At 55.6% G+C, this 15,113-nt stretch overlaps 2 protein-coding genes across 2 annotated transcripts; both read right to left on the reverse strand.

Moving 5' to 3' along the window:
* CCDC194 (coiled-coil domain containing 194) lies at positions 1-2,800 on the reverse strand. Its single transcript, XM_026500383.2, has 4 exons — positions 2,477-2,800; positions 1,268-1,364; positions 735-867; positions 1-151 (listed from the first exon to the last, which is right to left on the reverse strand). Exons 1-4 carry the CDS (start codon positions 2,798-2,800, stop codon positions 1-3), a joined length of 705 nt encoding a protein of 234 aa, XP_026356168.2.
* Positions 2,801-7,715: 4,915 nt separating this feature from the next.
* Positions 7,716-14,123, reverse strand: BST2 (bone marrow stromal cell antigen 2). Its single transcript, XM_026500481.4, has 5 exons — positions 13,760-14,123; positions 12,906-12,981; positions 12,548-12,608; positions 11,986-12,114; positions 7,716-7,959 (listed from the first exon to the last, which is right to left on the reverse strand). Exons 1-4 carry the CDS (start codon positions 14,060-14,062, stop codon positions 11,994-11,996), a joined length of 561 nt encoding a protein of 186 aa, XP_026356266.1. The 5' UTR covers positions 14,063-14,123; the 3' UTR covers positions 7,716-7,959; positions 11,986-11,993.
* Positions 14,124-15,113: the final 990 nt, after the last annotated feature.

Genomic DNA, 15,113 nt, shown 5'->3' on the forward strand with positions numbered 1-15,113 from the left:
TCACCCTCGTGCGCGCCGTGCCGGCCTCCGGCAGCCCCCAGAGGGTCCTGGGCGAGAGCGCGAACGGGGGCTGGGTCGGGGTCGGGACACGGAGCGGGACCGGGGTTGCGGCACTCTGCGCTGGGGGCGCATCTCGGCTTCCAGGGCTTTACTGACAGGAAGTGGGGAGAAGCCCATCAGCACCTGGACCCCGGTCCTCCTCCCCCCTCCCCTCAGTACTCTTCCATCTTTCCTGAGAACCCCACTCCTGAGAACCCTACTCCCCAGGATCCCCTATCCTTTACCACCCGTAGCCATTCCTGGGACCTCTCCTCAGGGACTCCCAGCTCCTTTCCCTGGAGCTCCACCTGCAGATCCCCGGGTCCTCTGTCTCAGTACTTCCTTTTCCTTACATCCTTCTCTTCCGCTCCTCGCCCTTCCCTAGGGCCCTCCGTGTAAGCCCTACTCCAGGGACAAATGCCTCCAGAGTGCCGGTCCCAACGTGGAGATTCTCGCCCCCAGAGAGCCTACATCCTTCACCACCCCTAGGTTCCAACTCCAGGGTCCCCTCTTTGATTCGCCCAACACTCAACTCCCTAAGGCCCCGCCCACATGACCACACCCCTTCTCCATCCCCAGGGACCCTTCCTCTTCTTCCCCCCTGCCTGTGATGAGTGGCCGAAAGAACGAAGTCTTGCGCGCTATTGGCCACGCACCGCGCTCGTCCACCACCCCGGGCCCCGCCCTTCACTCACGCGCGTTCGCGCAGCGCCGCCTCCCGGGCTGCGCAAGCTTCGGCTTCGGCCTCGGCCGCGCGTGCGCGCTGCTGTGCCTCGTCCAACCTCCGCGCAGACTCCATGGCCGCCGCCTCCCAGCGCGCCAGGGCTTCTGCGGGCGCAGGGAGCGGGGTCAGCTCGGGTACCTAGCTCCCGCCCCGCTAACGCGGCGTTCGAGTTTACAGTCTGCATACTATTTGCAGCCGTGCCATATTTGGATTAAATCTGTATGCTGTTTGCATTACCTTACGTGTCATTTGCAGAGTTTTTCGTGGGTTTGTATTGCTTTTGGGAGTCGTGGACACGGCCTTTGCTTATTTTGTTGTATTTGCGTTGTTTTGTGCCATTTGCGTGGCCTTTGAGTGTTATGTGCATTTCCTTCATAACTTTTCGCGTTTATTTGCGTGTCGTTTACAGTACATTTGCACCTGTGTGTGTCATTTGCGTAACCAGGAAACTTTTAGGCTCTTCCCACCCCTAGCCGTGGCCACGCGCCTTGCGCCCCAACACACCTGTGAGCGCCCCGTTCTCAGCCCCCATCTGGGTCCCCTGTGCCTTGGCCTCTTCAATCTCAGTCTTCAGCGTCATCAGTTGAGTCTGAAGCCGGCTCTGAGGAGTGGAGGGGAAGTGAGAAGGTTAGAGGGGCGGGTGGGGGCGGGGAGAGAAGAAGTGAAGTCTCCCCTCTTTCTGGGGGAGACTGAACTGACGCTGGTCACCGCGTTCCCTGAGCTTTATTTGGAATGTCCTTTGGGAGTCCTGTGGTGGTAAAACACAGAAGTGGCCTGCGGTAGGAGCGGTGACAGCTGCTCTGTCCAGGTCCACCTCCCCCCACCCCAAGCCACCGGATGTGGAAACGGTTTAGCTCTGCGGTCAGACTCCGGTTCCAATTCCAGCTACTTCTAGACTCACTGACTGGGGTTTCAAACCAATACAGGCCAGTTTGGTGGTTGACAATGATTGGGTTTCTGGAGTATGCTCCCTCAGCTATGGGAGACATTCTTCAAAACAACTGGCCCGGCCTCCTCAGAACATCTCCCACTGAGGGGCGGGGGCAGAATTTGAACCCAGAGCCGGCTGCTCTTACCCTCAGTGGCCTCAGGCCCTTCTCTTGGGCAGGCAGGTAAAGGGTAGTGGTCTGTTTTGATTTCTAAAATTCACACAGCTCTCAACCCCTGCTGCGCCCGGTACACAGAGATATAGAGTAGTTAGTAAATGAAAGATTGGGACTTTAAGGATGTTTCTTTTGCAAGGCCCAGGGCTGGGAAGGGTTAAGAAAGAGTTTGAAGGGGTGGCCAGAGGAAAAGGGAGGACCTGGCCAGTACCTCCCCCAAGAGGCCAACTTTAGCCTCCTAATTACAGGTGACATGAATATCCCTCTCTCGAAATAGGGCTGCTGGACACTAGCTGGAGGACGTTGAGTGGGCACCCAAGGGGAGGGTTAGCACAGGGTCTCCCCAGGTGGGCCCAGGGGTCTGGGGCTTCCCTAGCCATCACCAGCTAGTAGGCTGATAGCAGAGAATCGTGGGGGCCTTCTTGGTCAGTAGGTAGACCTCAGGGGGACCTGGTACTGTAGGATTTGGAAGGGACTACGGTGCTATTCTCATTTGCCCCCCTCAGTTGAAGAATTAGGGAAACCAGTGCCCAGGGGGGCAGCTGTGGGGATGTGTGTGCACGGCCTCTCCCAATTCTGGATTCCCTAGCCCACCACCTTGCCCACCTACCTGGCGGCCCTGACAGGCCCTTAGTGCCTCCTCCAGCTCCAGACGGACTCGGTTGGCTTGGTCCAGCTGTCTGGCCAGAGCCTCCTCGTGCTGGGTAGCCTCTGCCAGCTTTCTCCGCAGTTCCTCGACCTCAGGTGCCAGGTCCCTGGGGGGCGCCGTGGCATTGGCCCCTGGCTCTGGGCAGCGAGGTCCCCGGGAGGTCGAAGAGGCCAGATTCCAGGCCAGCAGGGCCGCCCCGGCTGCTGCGGCCGCCAGGAACACCGCAGCCCCGCACAGGGCTAGCACCCGCCACGCGCGTCCCGGCTCTGGCCCCAGCTCGGCCATGCCGCCGTCCACAGCTCTGGCCCCAGACAGCCACGAGCATTTAATTGGCACCTTGGGGCGCCAGGGACACCCACGGTTCCGCCCCGCCCGGCCATGGCTTCCCGAGTCCTTTGGGAGGGGCTGGACCCCCGCCAAGGGCCAGCCTAGGCTACCGGAGCCCAGGACAGGATTGGGGGTCCTGGGTTCTAGTCCCGCCTCTGCACCCCATGTGCTGTCCTCTGAGCCTCAGAGTCTCCCCCACTCAGAAGTGAGGATGGCCTTAGCTCCTGTCCCACAGGGCGAGGGGGAACCATGTTGAGCACATCCTTGCAAAGCACCCGTCTGCATTGGGGGTACTCAGCAAATCTCCCCATTCTGTTCAAGGAAAAACTGAGGCTAAAAGACAGGAGGCTACCCGACCGACCGAGGTTGGCCTGGCTCAGGCTGCCGAGCTTCCTGTGACTGGCTGTGAGGGTCAGGGGGCCGACGCCAGAGGGGATCGGTCCCCTCTCCCTGCCCGTTCTCCACTAGGCCGCCAGGGGGCGAACTTACATCGCAAATCAGATACAGGTTAGTCTCCGACTCGCGGTTTACGTTCCTCTCAGAAGCGAAGCTCCCCTTCCTCCTCTCCCCCTCCTCCTTCCCCTCTTCTTCCTCCCCTGGTTCTCCCTTTCCTCTCCCTCCTTCTCCCCGTTCCCTTCCTCCTCCTCCTCTTTTCATCTCCTCCAGGCCCTCCTCCATTTCCTTCTCCCCTTCCTCCACCTCTTCCTTCTCCCTACTTCTCCCCTTTTCTTCTCCTTCCCCCTGTCTCCCTCTCCCCCATCCGTCTCCCGCCTCTTCCTCTTTCCCTCGTGTTAGGGCTGCCCGCAAAGAATTGCACAGAGTAGAGCCACAAACAGGATAGAGTTTATTCACTCTCCAAGGGGGGAGAGGGGCAGGCATGGAGCGAGTTTCTGTTAGGCTGGGCCTTTTAAGGGGTTTTAAGGATGTGAGAGGGTTGCAGCTGCGCCCGTGGGGGAGGGGGTCGACACTTGGCCCTGTAAAGCAGGAGGTGACAAGTTTTTTTGGGGGGGGGCGGGGTGGAGAGGGCTCTGTCCGGGCTTGTCTGGCATATGGGTTGAGTTCTCCTCTCGCCAGAGAAGAATATGTTTTGTAGTGGAGGTCTATTTCCTGGGAATAAGGGGCACAGTGACCTGGAAAAACAAAGAGTCAGGGCCAAGTACAGACACCCATGGTTTTGTCTGTAAGCTTGGCTGGGGAGGGGGCTTTGAATAGAACCCTTTCATTCCCTCCTGTCTTTATTTGAAATTATTCTTGATTCGGGAAAATGGGAGGTCATTCTTCTGCAACTACTTCCTGCTGAGCAGGGGCACAGAGCTGTCCTTACCCAGCGGCCAGAGGGACAAGGGTGAGGGAGATGTTGGTGGCTTCTTGCTCTCAGAGCAAGGGGGCCTGAGTGTGAGCTTGCTGAGAGACCTTAGAGACTTACCAAGGGCTGAGATTCGGCCCTTGGCCGAAAGGATGAAGGAGATTCGATATTTTAAAATACATAGTTTCAAAGTAAGGGCTAGTCCAATAACCGCCAAAGGTCCCAGGAGTGGAATGAGCCATGAGAACCAAGACCAGATATCTAGTTCCCAGGGGAACCAATCTGCCATCCCCCAGTTTATATATTGTTCCTCATCGTCCCTAGCTGAGTTGATCATTTTCTCAGGGCCGTCTAAGTCCTGACCTGACTCATTTACATAGAAGCAGCATTCCTCCACAGTAAGGCAGGAGTACCCCCCTGGTTAGCAGTCAGTAGGTCTAAAGCCAGATGATTTAGAAGAACTCCTCCTCCCAGGGAAATGGTCTGTCTCTGCGTTGCTTGGAGTGTGGAAGCCGAATCCGCTACTTTTGACTCAAGGAAAGAGAGGGTTCCCATGTTTAGATAGGATGAGCTCTTCCTCCCGTGCCTAACCCAGTTCCCATAAGGATGGCAAAGAGGATGAGGGTGGACATTGGCTCAGTTCTACGAGGGCGGGATACAAAAAGATTTGGATTTCTACCTGAGGGCCTGTTACAGCCTATGTTAAGGGTGCGAGGGCTGGTGAGTTGGGAAAGTGTTGGTCAGGAAACAGGTACATGAGGGCGCAGTGCCCCTTCCAAGTGGGGGGTAAGCCACAGAGGAAGTAGGTTTGAGAGTTGGGCTCCATGCAGGGCGACATGGTGAGTTGCCCCGGTGTAAGCAAAAATCCTAGGTATGGGACAGATTGTTGATGGAGATGGGCTTTGGAGAGGGAGACTATAACCTTTGTTGTTTTGGAAGGTGAGGACGGTGATGGTGTGAGAAGCAGAAGTAGGCCCAGCAAGGCTGCAGAGGTGGTCATCCACGGGTTGGAGAGGGGTACTATTTGGAAGGGAGGGGTTGGAGAGATCTGATACCAGAGCTGGTCCAGAGAGGTAGGGGCTATCCCTAAGACCCTGGGGCCGAAGTGTCCAAGTGAACTGTGTCGGGTTAAGGCGAAAAGGTCTTGGGATTCTGGGGAGATGGAAATATTGAAAAACGTGTCTTTAAGATCTAAGACAGTGAAGTACATGGTGGTGGGTGGAATGGTGGAGAGAGGGGTGTCTGGCTTGGGGAGGACTGCCTCACTGATAATTCTGAGATCCTGAACTAGTCTATACGAACCGTCTGGTTTTTGGCCCGGAAGGCAATATTGGAGTATTGTAAGGAGAGTTAGTAGGATTTAATACATTTGAGGAAAGGAATTTGGAAATGAGGGGCTGCAAGCCTATCAAGCCCTCAGGTTTGAAAGGCTATTGGGGTTTGGAAGGGGAAAAAGGATCCTTGAGGTATATGGTGTTGGGGGTGAGGTGAGTAGCCTTAACTGGTTTGGAGGTGTCCCGCACGGACGAGGGAACTGGAGTCATAACTGGAGAGAGTGAAGTGGAAGTGGGGGATTCAGTAAGGAGTCCCAGGAACTGGGATTGGGGGTGTACGGGGTGCAGATGAAAGCACCATGACCCGGTTTGGTCCCGATGTCTCATCCTTGGAGGGGGAGAGGACAGCGTGTCAGAACAAGAAAGAGATGGCCAAACATGTGATCCCCCAGCGCACATGACAAGAGTCGGGTAGCTGAAGGGTGAGGAAGAACGCCATCACCCCCAACAACAGAGATGGGGGAGGGAAAACAGGGTCCTGGAAATTCAGGGAAATCCTGGGGTGTGTCAGTCCGTATCCTGAAGAAGTCCCAAGAGATCTGCCACCAGGGATATGGCTGATCTCCCCCCATGTTTGGGCCCTGAAGGCAGGTTTTAGGAGGTGCCCTCCCCCCACTTTGAGAATGGGGTAGTCACTCTTCCAGAGTGGCCAGCTTGGTTACAGGTGGGGCAAGAGGTTTTGGGTGGCCCTTTTTTATTTTTGTTTTTTTACTGGGACACGGTTTTGGACGAGTGGCCAGGCTTACCGCAAGTGTAACAAGCTCCTGGAGGGGGTTTGTTGAAAGTTTGGGTCAAGCCGGCACCGGAAGACTTCTAGAATAGCTCCAGTAAGGGCAGTGGCCAGGAGCTGATAAGCCTGAGATCCTTTCTTGATCTCTTTCTCTTTTCCTCTTTGATTTCCTCCTCTCTGCTGTTAAAAACCTTGAAGCCCGGGTCTAGTACTTCGGATTGAGGGGTTTGTGGGCTTTATCCAGTTTTTGAAGTTTTGTTTGTCTCTAATGTCTGGGGCCGACTGGGAGATGAAATGAATAGCCAGGGTCGATTTTCCTGCGTGAAAGTTAGGATCAAGGTCGGTGAGTTTTTGGAGTCTCAGTGAGGTGAGTGAGGAAAAGGGCAGGGTTTTTATCTATCTAATTGACCTGTTTAGAAGCTGCCCATTTCACACCTTCTAGAAGGTGGGGACCATGTGGTCAAGTTTGACCTCGTCTCCAGAGGAGGGGTGATAATTCCAACTGGGCTCGGCCACGTGGACGGCTGCATTGCTGGAAGCACGTGGTGCAGGCTGTCTGTGGCTCAGATCATCAGCATATTCAGTAGCCTTGGGCCAAATTCTGGTTTTTTCCTCTGGGATGGTACGGTGGAGAGAATAACATATAGGTCCCCCCCACGATAAATCAGAGGAAAGGGTGAGATACTCAGATACCTCAGTGAACCTGGAGGGATTGGTTGAAAAAGAGCCAAGCTTAGATCTGATAAGAGAAAGATCTGGCGGGAAGAAGGGAATGTGGACCTGAGCCATGCCCTCTGTTTCAGCCACTTTGCCAAGAGGGAATTGGGTGGCGGGAGCATCGGGGGGGTTGGTAAGGGTGGCCAGAACCAGTGTGGGCTGGAGAAGGATCTGGACGTGGAGGCAAGGCCTGAAGGCCGGGGGGGGGGGGGGTGGGAGGGGGTGATGAAGACGAAAGGTCTTGAGGGGCAAGAGGGGAAGGAGGGGGGTCTGTGGAGGTGCCAAGGGAGGGTCACCTGCGCTGCGGGTGGGTGGAAAGGCGGAGATCGGTCCAGCAGAGTTGAAGTCTGAGTGGGGAGAACTGGGGAGAGGGAGCGGGGTCTTTGGGGAGATAGAAGGAGTATGGGGCAAACAGTGGGAAGCTCAGGATAATGAACAAGTTCAAAGAAAGCTTTGAAATGATGTTAGGGTGGCTGGTGAGCTGGGCGGCAAAGAATCACACGAAGATTAGAGCCATAAGCAGGACAAAGTTTGCTCAGTCTCCAAGGGAGGAGAGGGGCCCAACACTGAGACTTTGAGAGAGAGGTCGGGCTTGTTTCTGTTAGGCTGGGCCTTTTAGGGGCTTTAAAGCATGTGGGAGGGTTGCTGTGCCCCTGGGGGAGGGTGTGTGAGAAGGGGGTCAACACTTGCCAGGTCCCATAGAGCAGGAGGTGACAAATTTCTGGGGCTCATCTGAGATGTGGGTTGCAGTCTCGCTAGGAAAGAATATGCTTTGTTGTGGTGGTCTATTTTTTCTTTTTTCTTTTTAAAAGATTTTATTTATTTATTTATCAGAGAGAGAGCACAAGAAGGGGGAGCGGCAGTTGGAGGGAGAGGGAGAAGCAGGTTCCCCGCTGAACAAGGAGCCTGATGCGGGACTCCATTCCAGGACCTGGAGACCATGACCTGAGCCGAAGGCAGACGCTTCACCGACTGAGCCACCCAGGCGTCCCGTGGTGGTCTATTAACTGAGAATGAGGGGCACCATGACCTGGAAAAAGAGAGAGTCGGGGCCAAGTCAGACACCTGTGAGTTTTGTCTGCAAGCTTGGCTGGGGAGGGGGCTTCGAATAGAACCCCTTCACCTTGCGAATCCCCTATGTCTTGATTTTCTCCTCGTTGACCCCTTCTGACCTCCTCTTCCAGCAAGCACATTGGCATCCCGGGGCTTCTGCGTTGGCTTTTTGCCCTACCTGACCACCCTTTCCTCTCTCTTTGTCCAGCGAACTGTTCCTTACAAGCTCCTCCCACCCCTACCCCTGACTCGAGTATCTCCTCCTCCAGAACGCTTACCCTCCCCCACTGACTCAGGCCCCTTCTGACTAACTCTGAGCTCTTCTGTAATTTTACCTTTTATGTGTTTGAGTCCCGGTTGCCTCCACCATCAGACTAGGGGAGCTCCTAAAAAGCCCGCATCTGCCACTTTCCCACTGCCACCGCATGGACGCAGTAGTTGTGCAGTAAATGTGAGTGGTGTCCTCCCCTTCCCTGTGCCCCCATTCCACAGGAAGAAACCAGAGCCCAGAGAGACCAAGTCACAGCGCAGGGTCACCCAGCAGCCTCTGGTCACTACTGGATTCCTGCTAGAGCGGGAACCCCACAGACCTGCAGGGCCCCTCTGACCTGACTTCTCAACCCTCCACGGGGTCACAGATGGTGAGGGAAAAGGGGCGTTAGGGAGTAAGAATTTCCTATCCCCTTCTAGATCCTTCTGGGCAGACTAAGAATCAAATTGACATGAGACAGATTAACAGGAGAAAATCAAGTTTAGTTTCATACATGTGGGGAATCCACATAGACGTGGAACTTCCAAAGACAGGCAAAATCAGGTATATATGTCATTCTAAACTAAAGACGGGAGGGGGGTAGGGGCCTGGGACTTCTAAGGGAAGAAATACAATTCATAGGAAGAAGAAAAGGAGTAAATGTTTAGTAAACAATTACATGCTCAGCTGCTCAGAAAGAATGGGACACAGAGGATGCTGATAAAATAGGAGGCCTTCCTAGGTTTCTCCCTGTCTACCATAGCAAGTTCACGATATGACGTAGTAATCTATTGGTGAGAGCTCTCTTCCTGGGGCAGGTCCTCTGTTCAAATTCTTTTTAGGTGGGGCGCCTGCGTGGCTCAGTGGTTAACCCTATGGTCTGCCTTCGGCTCAGGTCATGATCCCAGGGTCCTCTCAGTAGGGAGCCTGCTTCTCCCTCTCCCACTCCCCCTGCTTGTGTTCCCTCTTTTGCTGTCTCTCTCTCATCAAATAAATTAAAAAAAAAATGTTTAAAGAAATATTTTTAGGCAGTTGTGGGGGAGGAAGAGCTTTTCCTGAATCTGCTGGGTTTTGATTGCTTAATTAATTAATTAATTAATTTTTAAGATTTTATTTATTTGAGAGAGAGGGCACGTGAGTGGTGCGGAGGGGCAGAAGGAGAGGGAGAAGCAGACTCCCTGCTGAGCAGGGAGCCCGATGCAGGGCTGGATCCCAGGACCCCAGGATCATGATCTGAGCCGAAGGTGGACCTTTAACAGACTGACCTACCCAGACACCCCTTATTTCATTTTTTAAATCAGAATATTTGATTTTTTTTAAGTAGGCTCTACGCCTAACATGGGGCTCGAACTCACGACCCTGAGATCAAGAGTCACATGCTCTACAGACTGAGACAGCCAGATGCCGCCTGATTGCTTTTTCACTCAATATAGTCTTCATGCCAAAGCAGCCCATCTTGGGGCGGTCTGCCCTTGGCCCCGAACAGGGGCATTTTTAAGAAGGAGAGAAGTTTCTACTCAGCCCTGCATAGGGGCTTGGGAGGAGAAACTGAACAGGTTGAATCCATCATATTGGGCCAACCTGTCCCCAGTCACCATGGAAACACAGCCCAGGCTCCCCCTGGGGGGGAGGGGCAGCACTGTGTGGGACATCATGGGAGCCCAAGCTGGGAGTGGGAGTTGAGGATGATGGTGGAGGTGAAGCCAGCTCAGCCCCTGCGACCAGTCTAGTAGTCACTAAGCTTTAGCAAGCGCCCTTAGCCCGAGTGATTGATTAACTAAACCTTTCTTTGTGTATTTATAGATCATGCATTCTTTCCTAGAAGGAACAAAGCACTTCTGCACCACCCTGGGAGCCAAGGACCCAGAATCCCTTGCCCAACAGTGAGCGCCACAATATCTGTAGCTGGCACCTGGAAGACTGCACATCATTAAGAATTAGCACAGGCCATCGCACTCCCTTAACTGATTAACTGCCCTAAATCCCTTGAAAAATCTCTGGGCCAGGCAGAAACCCCTGGAGTTGGCTCCTGGAGAGATCGTCCGCCTTCTCCCCAGCTGGCCAGCCTCCTGAATCAAGCTCATATTCCTTTCCAGCTGGAACCCATCTCTAGAGTATCTGCCTTTCCAGGTTGGGGGAGGCCCAAGGGAGGTCACGTGAGAAGGGTTTGCTTCTGGGAATCAGAAGTTCCAATTCCCTGAGCAGCTCAGAAGTCCTGAGGAGGTCCAGGAAATTTTCCGGATTTCAGTTTCCCCATTTGAGACCGGGGTGGGGGGGGGGGGACAACGACAACACGACGCTGTTCCCGGGGGTGAAATGACTCAGTCATCCTAGAGCACCCCCATGAACTCCTGAGCCCTCCTGCAAGCGGGGGACACAGGAGCGAGGAAAACCAGAACCTCTGCCTCTAGAGCAGAAGTTCTCACAGGAAGTGAACCCCGACCCCCCCCCTCCCCGCCCGCTGCCATGAGAGACTTGGTCATGTCTGAAGGCATTTTTTATTGTCACAATGGGAGGGGCTCCAGTGCACAGGGCAGGAAGTGGCAAGGACAACAGTTGGGAGATTCCAGAAAGAGAGAGACTTTCTCCGTGGAGAAAGGGAGATAACAGGTGGGGAAGGGTTGACAGAGCCTGGGGGGATCCGTGAAAGCTGACCAAGAGTCTATGGAGACAGAAGCTCTGAATTTGGAAGCAGCAGAGAGACTCTCTGGAGGAGGGGTTCCCAGAGCTGGGTACCGCAGGAGGAGTAAGAGTTTGGGCCGGGATGGCGGGGAGAAGCATTGTGACAAGGGCCTGGCCTGTGTGTGTCTGCAGATCCAGGTCTGAATCCCAGCCCCGAACTGTCTGTGGGATGGGATCGGGAACTAGGACAGGATGTCTCCTGCCACAGCCTGGGTTCCCCCCATTGGGCCAGGCACCAGGAGAAGATGCAGTAGGTGGGAGTGGATGGGTAGAATGCTCGGCACAGGGTGAGCGCTGATGAGGGTACAGAGTCCTATTCGATGAGCCCAGGGAAGAGGGCCAGGGAAGCGGTGGGATGGTACCTGCCCAAACCCTGAGGGTTCCTGGGAACATTCTGGAGCAGGGAAGCTTGGGCGTGGATGTCAATGGGGGTCCGCCCTCAGCTGCAGGACAGGCCCCAGATGCCTGGGGGTGACATAATGACACTTACTCCAGGAACTTCAGAGTAAGGTCTTTCCCCTCCAAAAGGGGCATCTACTTTTTGGAGTTGAAAGACTTCAGAAGTCGGTGAGCTTCCAGAAACCACAAAACCAAGAAATAGGTACTCCCCACCCCATGCCCTGCCCAGCTCTGGGGGGAGGCAGAGTCCGTGGGCGGGAGGGGGGGCAGGCAGCCCTGGGCCAACCCCCCTACTGGTCTATCCCGAGGCTGCTCCTTGTCCCCACCCCACTGCTATCTCACCCCCCCCCCCCAACTGTGCAGCCATGTGGCTCCCTCAGAACTGGTCTGGTCAGGGAAGCCTTGAAGGGAAAAGTCCAGGCTGTGGGCTAAGGAGATACCATAAGAGGGACTCAGGGTGGCCTGGTGGGGAGTGGAAGGCGGTCCTGCCCTGCCCCAGGCCAGCTCCCCGCTCAGGGAGCCCTCTATCCCTCCACAAGACCTTTCTCTGTGCCCTGCCCACTACCCTGTAGACGGGCCACCTCCCCAGGCCCTGGCCTATCCTGGACTCTCTCCCATCCCCCCCCCCCCCCCCCCCCCGTTTTCTTCTACCCCAGGCCACTCCCCTCTTACCGGAGGCGTCAGGCCAGCAGAGCAAGGAGGCCCAGGAGCAGGTACACCGGGACCGTCAGGGGGCTGAAGGCTTGCAAGGAGCTGCCAAAGCTGGTTTCCCCTTCTTTGCTCGAGACCTCTTTCTCTTTTCTGGGGAAGATGTGGGGACCACTGAGGCAGTTGCCGGGCCTGGTTCCACCAGGTCTGGCCTTGTCACCCCTCAGAATCTCCCCTCCTCCCCCGCCAAGTCAGTGGGGAGGAGAGTGGGCAGCGGCCACTCAAGGCTTGGGTGACCAGAGCGACAAGGGTGGGATTCAAACTTGGCGCCCCAGGCAACACTCTTGGGTCCCTTCCCTCCGCGGGAGCTTTGTACTAACACTTTGCTATTGGTCAATAAACCTGCCCACCACGAAACAAAACGAAACAAAAGAAACAAAACGAAACAAAACAAAACAAAACTTTGCTCCTTGAGCAATGGGAATTTTCCAAGCAAAGGGAGTCTTGGATCTTGGGGTAGGACAGGGGTGGGGGGGGCTGGGGGGGGTGCGGTGAAAGGGGCGTGGTCAGGGGCTATGGCTCGGACCTTAGTCGCTCCACCTTCTCCAAAGCGTCCTGCAGCTCCTGCTTCAATCTCTCAATCTCTCCTAAGGTGGGAGAGAATCAGGGGGCCGTGTCAGCACAGTGGCACGGTGGCCCGGACACAGAGTGACAAGCGGCCCCATCCTTCGCCTGGCTCTACCCAGGACCTGACACCGCCTTCAGCCCTGCCCTCATGCCACCCCACCTTGGAAACCTGGAGTACTCCTTTCCCACCCTCTGCTGGATTCTGACCACTCCCTGGTGACCCTGACCCTGGGACACTCCCCCACCACCCCGGCTTCAGTGCTTGACCCACCCCTCCCGATCCCCCTTCAAGGAACCCTGGCTTTGTGCTTTCTCACCCTGAAGCTCCTTTTCTCGAATGAGCTGCTTCTGACCCCGGGCATTCTCCTTTTCCAGGGAAGCTGACAGGTTCATCTGGGACAGAGGGGAGGGTCAGAGACTGGCGTTCTGGCCTGCAGAGGAGGGTAGCTGCTGCCCTGAGTCCCGCACCTCTTCCCCAGGCCCTATGGTCAGAGGCCCGGGTCCAAACCCCTTTCAGGTTTCCCTCCAACCCTCCTTGCACCCCGCTCTCCCACCTCCAAGAATGGCCACAACCTCCCACTCTCCCAGGCCACCTAAGGATGCGATCCTCGAAACAGGGGATTTGAGGCTCCCCACATGGGAATTTGGAGGCTCCCCATGCCCAAACTCTTAGACCTCGTGGGCTATTGCCCAAGATTTAGAGGTTCCCCCCCAAACCCGGAACACGGGGATTTCCAAGCCCAAGTTAGATGTTGGTGGGAGTTTCAAGGTCCCCCATCTCAGGACTCACGTGGAAGTTTCATAGTGTCTCAGGGATGCAGTGGCTGTATCAAGAGCCCCACCCTTCTTTAGATGTGGTGAAGTCCGCAGCCCAAGCCCTAGATGGGTTTTCTGCTGCCCAAGACTGGCACAGAGAGAGGAGCTTCTAGCTCTCCCATACCAGGCTGGAGATATTTCCCACATCCTAGTGGGGATCTGGGGGCATTTTAAGGCCCTGCCCCACACCAGCACCACTGAGAAAGTTTAGAGGTCCCCCAAAGCCTAGCAGAGAAACTCAACTCCCGATGTGGGGGTCCAGGGACAGTTTCAGGGTCTACCACCATCTATCTCTGTCTAGACCTGTGGCGGCCATGCAAGCACAGGGCCCTCTTGGGGAGTTGCAGTCGCTTACCGCAGTCTGGTTACAGGTGGCAGCCTGGTCCATGGTCTCCAGTAAGTCTTGCTGGGTTTGGGTCAGCCGGAGCTCCAGGAGGCGGGTGGCATTGCAACACTCCTGCTCTGCCAGGAGGCCATCCTTGCAGGCTTTGCTGTTGACTCTGATCCCAAGGGTGATCACGGCCACTAACAGAGCCACCACCATTAGGATCAGCAAGATACACAGCCACCCCAGCCTCCCCAGCCTCTGACTTTCCAGCATTGACTCTGATTTATCAGTCACGGGCACAGGCCAATAATGGTAAAAAGTAGGTGCCATCTAGCTCTGCCCCTGGATGTAGTGAGTTTGGGGGGGGAGTCAGGACGCTGGAACCTTCCACTGGCTGGGGCTACCCCCTTATTAGCATAGGAGCCGTCCTGACCAATGACAACGTCTGGCGGAATCCTCTGACCTGGAGGCTTTTGAATGGGGTATTGGCAGTGCACTCAGGAAAGGGTTAGGCTTTCAGTTTCGATTTCCCACGGAAAAGGTGGGTTGTTTGTGCTGAATTGAAACCTTGAGCTTTTAGGGTTTGGTGGGGGGGGGGCGGTGGGAGGGGATCTGTGGCTGCCTGGGACACCCCATCTCGAGTTCCTGCCCCTCTCCCGCATGGAACCGAGGGTGACAACTGCTTTTACTGAGCGTCTCATGCATGTCAGCCTCGTGTTCATGTGTCTCAGGACCCGAAGAGATGGCAGCTGTCACGGGCTCAGCTCCAAGCTGGGAAAACTGAGGCTGAGAGGTGTGTAGTAGACTAGGGGCGGGGCCTGGCTCTGACCCCAGAGGCCAGGTTTTGTGTTTAGGGTTCTCCACGGTGGTGACCCATCAGGGGTTCACTTAGCGTCCCTGCGCCCACCGGGGGGACCACAGGGAACCATGGAGAGTGTCTGAGGAGGGACTGAAAGCTGGGGAAGTGGAAGCCTATGCGGAGAGAAGCTCTCGATGTGCTCCCAGGACGCAGGCTGCAGTTCCCCGTTTGGCCACTAGGGCCGCCCCAGCCCACAAATAAGGTCTCCCAGAGCTGGTCCTGGCTCCCTCAGGGAATAGGCTCCTACTTCTAGAATCTGCCTCTGCCATCCCAGGACACCACATCAACCCTCTCAACCTCAGTTTTCCCATCTGTAAAGTGGGGCAATAACAGGAGCATCCGGGGGGAGAGCAGTGAGGAGTTTCTAGTAAAGTGCTTTGGCATCCAGTAGGCACTCAATGGATGTGTGGGCCAGGGCAGGAGGAAAGGTGAAAAACACGGAAATATGGCCATGGAGCGAGGAGCACATTTTGAGGAAAGACAATCCAGTCCATTTGGGATACGCTGGCCCCAAAGTGCCTG

Source organism: Ursus arctos, unplaced genomic scaffold (genome assembly GCF_023065955.2).
Source record: "Ursus arctos isolate Adak ecotype North America unplaced genomic scaffold, UrsArc2.0 scaffold_14, whole genome shotgun sequence".
Taxonomy (NCBI): domain Eukaryota; kingdom Metazoa; phylum Chordata; class Mammalia; order Carnivora; family Ursidae; genus Ursus; species Ursus arctos.

Coding starts and splice junctions, on each gene's coding strand:
- CCDC194 (XM_026500383.2), bottom strand. CDS start 2,800: ATGGCCGAGCTGGGGCCAGAGCCGGGACGCGCGTGGCGGGTGCTAGCC. Junction 868..1,267: donor TGAGAACGGGGCGCTCACAG/GTGTGTTGGGGC, acceptor CTGCGCCCGCAG/AAGCCCTGGCGCGCTGGGAG. Junction 152..734: donor GCGGCGCTGCGCGAACGCGC/GTGAGTGAAGGG, acceptor ACTTCCTGTCAG/TAAAGCCCTGGAAGCCGAGA.
- BST2 (XM_026500481.4), bottom strand. CDS start 14,062: ATGGCACCTACTTTTTACCATTATTGGCCTGTGCCCGTGACTGATAAA. Junction 12,982..13,759: donor CCACCTGTAACCAGACTGCG/GTAAGCGACTGC, acceptor CCTCTGTCCCAG/ATGAACCTGTCAGCTTCCCT. Junction 12,115..12,547: donor GAGAAGGTGGAGCGACTAAG/GTCCGAGCCATA, acceptor CATCTTCCCCAG/AAAAGAGAAAGAGGTCTCGA.